We start from the raw sequence: 9,661 nt of genomic DNA on the forward strand, positions 1-9,661 counted from the left end.
TGCACTCGTCGAAATTGATATTTTCCTATCCTGCCATAAGGAACCAGAACGGGAGTATTTTGTTATTGTTAAATTTACTACCAAACAGCAGAAAGTCAAGCATTATATTGGGAAACTCGTAGCAGACAGTGAAGAGAATGCTTAGGACATACCTTATTTATCTAAAAGTAGCAAGATAGACAACAATTCGAGCCGGATATAGCGACAGTGGTTTGAAAGATATGGAAGCTGTTTAACCTTTGAAAAATTTTACCAAACGTCAAGCTGATTCGTACATTTTTTTTAAAAATATTTTAAAGAAGTTGAACTCAGAATAAACACTACGTTTCTTATTACTTTCTTACAAACAGTAGTGTTTCACAGACCGTTCCATGATATGTCACATAGTACGCTAGATATGGGGCTGTTTGTTTCACTATCGACGGATTTTTTGAATGTGCCATTTGAAAGTATTGTTTGTTATATTTGATGAGATTTTTAATTGCTTAATAAGAGTAGAAAAGCTGTTCATCATATTGAGACCGAACAAAATATATATTATTGAATATATTTGATTTCAGAATACAATTTGTCTTTTTTGTCATACTGTGCACCACCTAACCCTACGCTTTCTGATCAATTTTTACTTCAAACTGGAAATTTAGACTATAAGCTCAAAATTTTGTGTCCGAAGCCAAAAGAGTAGTCATGAAAAAAAATATAATATTATAAATCAGAGGAATGTATTTTGGTTAAAAATAGAAGGATCTTAAGATTTCTATAATACAAAAGACATATGTATATGGAGATAGAGGTATAAGAGATATATTTGTACACCTCATGAATGTACTGAGAGACTGATTCCTCATAAAACCTCCCATATTTCTTATGATATTCCCCATGAGTTTATGCCAGAAGATACAGAAAAATATGAGCGAGTTCTGGAATTATCATCTTCCCCCAAATTCAGTTCAGTTGCAAGCAGCTTCGAATTCCTTATCCCACCGATCCAATGATATGGTGATTCATCGCATCCGTGGTTACTCAGAAGAAGCGAAAGTAGTATCAACAGTTACAATATTAGTGATACATTCTTCAGTCAAAACTCTTGGGTTTAATGGGTTGAAAAATATTGGCAACACCTCTTTCATGAACAATGTTATCCAATATTTATTAATTATGAGATGGTTGCTGGAATATTTAAAGAAGGATGCATATATGGAAGATATCAATAATATTATTTCTGATATGAAAGGTGCTTTAATCAAAGCGATCGCAGAAGTTATCAAAGAAGATTCACCTGATAGAGAAATAAACATAGTCTACTTTTGAAGTCAGAATCACAAATTTGCCCCTCGATTCATGGCTTATGCCCATCAGGACGGATGGAGATGAAAAACCAGCTCTTTCGAATAGTGTTTTTCATCAGTTCGGACTTCCATTGTCTAATATAATATGAATTTATTTGAAATTCCTGAAAAAAATTTAAAAAAATTAACCGAAAATCACAAAGAAATAACATACAAGCAACAACCAAAAAAAAATATTAAAAATTGGAATAATAATAAAAGCTGAAAATTAAAAAATATTATTAACAAAAAATGAAAAATAGAAATAGAAAAAGATTCCAAACCAATAACCAATATGATGAAGAAAATGAAAGATCTAGTAATTTGAGTATTAGAGAGGTGTAACTGAGTCACACCTCTCGAAGCGAAGCAGTAACACGTCTTGATAATGCCATCTGAGATGATGGCGAAACGTCGATTATCGAATAGTACACAACGGATGAACACCCGGAAAAACAACATATCATATTCCACTATCCGTGAAAACCTACATTGTAATATATATATATATATATATATATATATATATATATATATATATATATATATATATATATATATATCAAGAATGAAATAATTCGTGTACACAACACTCAAAAAATAGGGGCAAACCGCGGACACGTGTTTCTGGCTATTGGCCTCATCAGCGTATCACACACTCGATAAAATATATATATATATATATATATATATATATATATATATATATATATATATATATATATATATATATATATATGTATATATATATATATATATATATATATATAGAAGAAGCCCCGAGTCTGGTTGAGATACGTAGACGACACCTTCACAATATGTACCATGGGAATTCAGAACTAGACACTTTCCTGAAGCACATCAACAATGTGAGTCCTTTCATCACTGTCACAATGGAGAAGGAAGTCCACAACGATTGCCTTTCTTAGACGAATTGGTAAAGAGGACCGAGACTAAATGGGAAACATTTGGATATCGAAAACCCACTCACACAGGACAGTATCTGAACCAGAAATCCACCCACCATCATTCGACTAGGAGAGGAATCATCAGGACTCTACTAGATTGTGCCTTCGGGCTCTGTAATACAAAGGAATGTCTCGAAAAGGAACTAGGCATCATCAAAAATGACCTTCAACGGAATGGTTACTCCAAAGTGATGGTAGAACAGGCTATAGCTAGAAGACAGCAAGAGCTTCACAAGGAAGAGAAGCCGCCACAACCAGTACTTGTACTCCCCTACATCAGAGGATTATCGGAAAGGATAAGAAGGATTGGGTCCAAGTATAACACCAGGACCTGTTTCAGATCTGGGAACACTATCCGTAGCAGCCTCACGAAAACCAGGCCACCAAACGAGGACTGCGATTCCAATAATTGCATTTACCGAATAACCTGCGAGTGCGGAGAATCATACATCGATGAAACTAAGAGGCCATTGAAAGTTCGCATTGCTGAGTACAAGAAACACACACAGCGAGGAGAAACCAGCAAATCCGGAATAGCAGAGCATGTTTGGACTCATCAACATAATATCAAGTGGGCTCAAGCTGAAATCATCCACAGAGAGGAACACTGGTTTAAGAAAAAATTCAAAGAAACCGCGTATATGTTGTCCAACAACGCATTTAGTCATGATCTTTTTAAATTTTTTCAGGGATTTCAAATCAATTTATATTATATTAGACAATGTCCGAACTCATGAAATGCACCACCAAACATTGCCAACCACCTTCAAACACGGCTTATTCGAGGTGCAAGGAAAGAACAAAATGCACAATGTCTCTATCAATCCACAAGTTTTCCAGTATTTTTGTAATTCACTTTGAAAGTTTCTCCCCAACAAAAATATTTAGATGCAAATTAAATGTTGCCATTGACTTTTCTTCAGAAGGATTAGATATGAGCAATTATACACCAGACAATGTGGCTCCTTTTCGTTATAATCAATATGCGCTTTCTAATCACAGTGGGACTACCTACAACGGACATTTCACAGCATATTGCAGACACTCATAACGAGCACGTGACACAAATACAACGATTTCCACGAATACCCAATTTCACTAAAATCGCTTTTGAGTGGGGAGGCATATGTCCTCTTTTATGAGCAGGAGGGAAAGAAGTCGTATATTTGAGGTAATTTTTTTGTCAGATTTTGATTTTAATGAATTGTACTGAGATAATATATTTGTTTCTGCAAAAAGGATACAACGGATTGAATTGTTAGCTCCACTTATTTCAGGGGGAGCAAATATACGAGGGGTATTCGATGAACTAGAAATCAGACTTTCTTATTTTTGCTCTGAAGAGTCCTATTGTCTATGGAGGAGGGTCGAATAGAACCACTCATTTTGGACCTAACCTAACCTATTATCATATTGATTGGGAAGGAACACAGCTATCATTTCGGAGAGAAAGAAAAAGTTATGCTTCTCCTAAGACGGATATCATTTTATTGATCTTTCACAATTCAGTGTTTTGTCTGTATACGAGTTTTACATCAACATCCGCAATGGTTTTTTCTGTGAAACATTCGTGTGAAACCCTGGAAAAATCTAAATCACTCAAGAGGAAATCATGATCTAATCTGATTTACAAGTGCCTATAATTTTGTACCACAAATACTAATTACCAGAGATAATCCTTACTCTGGGGGAGTATCTCATTATATCGTAGTAATATATATAATATTCTGTTGCTGAGAAAAATTCTTAATCGGAACAAATTGTTCAGTTGTTCAGTTGTTCAGTTGTAAGTTAAAGTGATAATGATCGCTTTCAACTATAACGGGGTGAGTTGATCATTTTTGATTTTGTGATATCCAAAATAACTATCGACTTTCGTGGGGTTTTTTCTCTTCCACAGTCTGAAAAATATAACAAAATAATGATAATAATAGAAAAGACAAACTTTCCAATTCATTCCGATAAAATACTATGCAATTTCGAAGTATTTTTCAAGAAGAACAATGTTATTCATTGGTTTCTTTTGTTATATATATATATATATATATATATATATATACATATATATATATATATATATATATATATATATATATATATATATATATATATATATATATATATATATATATATATATATATATATATATATATATATATATATCTTTCATCTTCATGTTTTAGACGTGCTGTTCTCATAATCTGAAGAGATCAGCTTAATCTGACATAAACATTTTTTTTAATTCATTGTACTTAATTCTAAAGCTCAGCAAACAGCATGCAAATGAATAAGTGTATGTTTTTCAAGTAGAATACTCGTGAATTTCACTAGTTCGGACTTTCATTGTCTACTATATAAAATGATTTGAAATCCCTGAAACAAGTAAAAAAGAATAATTAAAAAAGAATAGTTGAAAATAACAATTATATTAAGCAACAATAAACCTGAAATGAAATGATAGTGAAGTAACCTACAAGTAAAAATATAATAATTGAATAAATAAAAATTAAAGGAATGCAAAAAGAAAATAATAAAAAATAAAAAAGTGTAGAGATTCCAAGTCACGTTAGTTCACGACGTTTCGATTGTTGGTATCTACAATCGTCTTCGGGTGATGACTGGACTGATTCCTCCGAGAGATGACTATTTTATAGGTCGTTGAAATACTTTCACTTTCACTACTTTCTATTTTCCGCTTCACTGATTCCGTGAGAGATGACCGATTTGGCGGGAGTTGGTCATTTTCCGTTTGATGATGGGTTTCCATATGTTTCGTATATCTACGCTGGCCTGGCTGAATACGTTGTTGGACAACATGTATGCGGCTTCCTTAAATTTTCTCCTGAACCAATGTTCCTCTCTGTGCAAGATCTCAGCTTGGGACCACTCGATGTTGTGTTGATGGGTCCAAACATGGTCTGCTATTCCTGATTTGCTGGTTTCTCCTCGCTGTGTGTGCTTCTTGTGCTCGGCAATGCGAACATTCAATGGCCTCTTAGTTTCACCAATTTAGGATTTTCCGCACTCACAGGGTATCCGGTAAATGCAATTCTTGGAATCGCAGTCCGCGTTTGGGGGCCTGGTTTTCGTTCTAATGTTGTACTTGGAACCAATTCTTCTTATCCTCTCCGATAATCCTCTGATGTAGGGAAGTGCAAGCACTGGTTGTGACGGCTTCTCTTCCTTGCGAGGCTCCTGCTGTCTTTTAGCCAAAGTCTTTTCTACCATCGCTTTGGAGTATCCATTCCGCTGAAGATCGTTTTTGATGATGTCTAGTTCCTTCTCGAGACCTTCCTTTGTATTACAGAGCCCAAAAGCACGGTCTAATAGAGTCTTGATGATTCCTCTTTTTGTCGATTGATGGTGGTTGGATTCGTGGTTCAGATACTGTCCCGTATGAGTGGGTTTTCGGTATACAGATGTTTCCCACTTAGTGTCGGTCCTCTTCACCAAAACATCTAAGAATGGCAATTCATTGTGGATTTCCTTCTCCATTGAGAAAGTGATGGAAGGTCTCACGCTGTTGATGTGTTTCAGAAAGGCGTCTAGTTCAGTATTCCCATGGTTCCATATTATGAAGGTGTCGTCAACATATCTCAACCAGACTCGAGGTTTCTTGTGGGCTTCTTCAATGGCCAGAGTTTCAAACCATTCCATATATATGTTGGCTATGACTGGTGAAAGTGGCGATCCCATTGGTAGTCCCTCATCTTGTGTAAAGAATTCGTCCTTCAGTTGGAAATAACAGTTTCGTACACAGCATCCTAGTAATTCCATAATTACTTCTATAGGTAGATTCGTTCTCTCTTTCAGGTTCCCGTCTTCGGATAGCTTTCTCTGTATGATTTGGAGTGCTTCTTCGATCGGAACGTTGGTGTAAAGGCTTTCCACGTCGAAACTAATTAGTTGATCTTCCTGTGTGACTTCAATTGACCCTAGTAGTTCGACAAAATGTCTTGAATTCTTCACAAAAGACGATGTGTTTCCTTGTAATGGTTGTATTAAGGGAAGTAAAAATCTAGACAAGTTTTGAGTAGCCGAATCTCTGGAGCTGATGATCGATCTAAGCGGAACGTCCTTCTTGTGGATTTTGGGTAGACCATACAAGTGAGGGGGCTTACTGTGGTGCGGTGTTAGCCATGATCTTTCCTTGTCCGAAAAATAGACTTGGTGTTTTTTCAAAATTGTAGGTTACTTCACGATCATTTCATTTCAGGTTTATTGTTGCTTAATATAATTTTTATTTTCAACTATTCTTTTTTAATTATTCTTTTTTACTTGTTTCAGGGATTTCAAATCATTTTATATAGTAGACAATGGAAGTCCGAACTAGTGAAATTCATCACGAAACATTGTCAATCACCTTCAAACAAACGTAGAATACTCGTATTTATAAGAAAATATTTTTTTAAATATTTTATATAAATATTTAAATGCTCAGAAAAATTCAATTTTTTATAATCAATTGATTAATTAATGAAGAAAAGAGAAATGTAACTTTCTATGTTTATTAACACTTCTATTTGTAACTAATGCTGCAGGGGATGGAGTGAGAGAGTAATAGATAAAGAAAAAGTGAATAGAGAATAGAGGAATAGAAACTTGGAGAGGGAAATATAGGTATCACACCGCTGCATGCATTAAACTTTATTGACGAATTTTTGTTATTTTGGCTTGCGGAAATCGTCAGATTATATATTTTTCGTTATCCTCGAGTTATTTCCTCCAACATAAAAAAATTAGCTACGCTCGAGAATGTCGAAAGGACGTAATTTTTTCACAACTTTGCTGCCCTCTCCTTTTTTTACGCCACTCTCAAATTGTCAGATTACTGGAATATAAACTTTTGAGCAGGTAATTAACTCACCTTACCTTAATCTGACGCACTGATAATCAATTTTTTTTATTAATCTGATCCTTTATCCCTCACAGGCGGTCTTATATATGGGGCTCATATTTGGTGAAGGTACTCAACCGGGTACAAGGTATCCCCCTGTATATTAATCTGCCGCGCTTTAGTAAATCCCGAAATCCCTATTACAAAGAATTGGTAGTAGCCTACAGAACGAATAATAATTGTAGTGAATTCATTATGTCACTCTTGTCATTACTGTAAGCTTTTAACATGACATTACTAATATCAGATATCTGAAAATGACATCATCAATACCAATGCGTCATTTCTTTTAATGTTTTCATCAATATTCAATTTTAAATTGTATTGTCCATTTTTTTAGTTCTTCAATATTGTATTTCATTTTAGCGTCCTGTCTCGATTCAGAAATTTCCAGCTAATCCCAATTTTTCTTTGTTAAACTCAAGTCAGGCATAATCCTTTCCAATCGCTGATTCCTCTAATATATCACAAAGAGTGATATGCATATCTGTTTTCAGATAATGCTGATCCTGGCACTCCTAATATTTGAGACTCTGTCTGAACCCACAGGGGAAGGCTATGGTGGTGGCTCCGGTGGAGGATTTGGGGGTGGCTATGGCGCGGGTGCCGGAGAAGGCTACGGAGGCGGTTCCGGAGGAGGTTACGGGGGTGGCTCCGGCGGAGGTTACGGTGGTGGCTCTGGCGGAGGTTATGGAGGAGGTGGAGGCTATGGAAAAGGGGGTTACTCCCAAAGAGAATCAGTTGGACGACCACACATTCAATACGGTCAGGAAGTTACACGAACAGTGGTTGACGAGCGCCCTATATACGTTCAACCAGAAGTGGAGACGGTTTCCGTGGCACAACCCCCGGCCGAGAGGAAAATAGAATTTGTTGTTGTTGAACAACCGAATTATCAACCTGCGCCACCACCCAAGCGTGTCTATCGTCCTGCACCACCACCTAGGCCTGTCTATAATTCTGTTACACAATCGGAGTCTGTTTACCAACCTGCCCGACGCCCTAAACCAGTCGTACGACCTCATCAAGATAAGACAATTGAAGTTATAGTCGTTGAACAACCAACTCATCAATCAGTTCCAGCGCCACAGCCGGTTCATCAACCAAGACCGAATTATCAACCTGTTCAGCAACCCAGGCCTACGTATCGTCCTCAGAAACAACCCAAACAAGATGAAACTATAATAGTTGTTGTTGAGCCACCTGGGATAGTGCATCAACCCGCTCCGCAGCCCAAACCTGTTTACCGGCCTCCCTCACAGCCTAGACCAATTTATAGGCCTCCCGCCGCACCTCAGCCTGCTTACCAGCCTCAATCACCACCAAAATCTATTTACCGGCCCGCTACACAAACTAAATCAGATAAAACTATAGAAATAGTTGTAGTTGAACAACCGCAACCACCTAAGCCCGTTTACAGACCTTCTTCACAGCCTGAACCAGTTTACAGACCATCAACACAGCCTAAGCTAGTTTACCAACCATCTCCACAAGCTGAACCAGTTTATAGACCATCTACACAGCCCCAGCCTGCTTATAGGCCTGCTCCTCAACCCTCACCCCCTAAAACAATGGTGGTGGAGCAACCTGCTCATCAACATATTTCACAGACAAAACCTGCTTATCAGCCTGCTCCACAGATCGAACAGAAACCTTGCTGTGAACGATATCCAGGGACCAGCAATTATGGAGGTGGTGGTGGAGGAGGGGGAGGAGGTGGCGGTGGCGGAGGGGGTAGTATGGGAGGAGGTTTTGGGAGCGGGGGAGGGTTTGGATTTGGGGGAGGTTCAGGAGGTGGCTATGGAAAATAAAATGTTATTTTTTACTACTACTAGTTATGGGGAAGGCATAGAGCCTGGAAACATTTTTATTGGATAGTATTTTATAATAAATTTATTGGTTTAAAGATTCAGCTGTCAATACTGTCTGTGTTGGTATAGTTTCACTTCCTGTTCCATTAAAAAAATATAAAAATAAAATAACTCAATGAAAGATATTTTTGTGAAGGACTCAATATTTCTTAGTGAATTTGAAAAATAAACAAAGCCAAATCAATAGAGAATCTGCTGAAGTGTGATGAAAGGTAATCTGAAAAGTTTTGTGTATCTCATATCAGCATCAATCCATAATCCTCAATATTTAGCCCCCTCTGAGCATTTTATCACAAAATACATGTCTTGAATAACAACAATAACGTTTTTGATTTTGAGGCATTCAGTTCAAGATTATGAGCAGGACATATCGTTTTTCCACAGATGCTAGCTCTGGTATTCCTGTTGTTCATCATGGAACAGTCAACAGCCATACCGAAATTCGGCGGTAAAAAATACGGTGGAGGCGGCGGAAATCAAGGAGTTTGCTGCGTACAACCTCAGCCACAGCCTGTGTACGTACAACCTGCCCCAGTGCGTCATCCTGCTCCAAACCCGTGCTGCGGGGGACAACAGGGAGGAGGATATGGAGGAGG

General features: G+C 37.2%; 1 protein-coding gene across 1 annotated transcript; it reads left to right on the forward strand.

Annotated features, from left to right (window-relative positions):
- The first annotated feature begins 3,957 nt into the window (after nt 1-3,957).
- Nucleotides 3,958-9,005, forward strand: LOC111508905 (uncharacterized). The gene is made up of 2 exons (XM_023164544.2): nt 3,958-4,122; nt 7,692-9,005. Exons 1-2 carry the CDS (start codon nt 4,099-4,101, stop codon nt 9,003-9,005), a joined length of 1,338 nt encoding a protein of 445 aa, XP_023020312.2. The 5' UTR covers nt 3,958-4,098.
- The last annotated feature ends 656 nt before the right edge of the window (nt 9,006-9,661 follow it).

This window comes from Leptinotarsa decemlineata, unplaced genomic scaffold, assembly GCF_025532065.1.
Source record: "Leptinotarsa decemlineata unplaced genomic scaffold, Ldec_3_MD MMD2_tig00000251_RagTag_RagTag, whole genome shotgun sequence".
Lineage (NCBI taxonomy): Eukaryota > Metazoa > Arthropoda > Insecta > Coleoptera > Chrysomelidae > Leptinotarsa > Leptinotarsa decemlineata.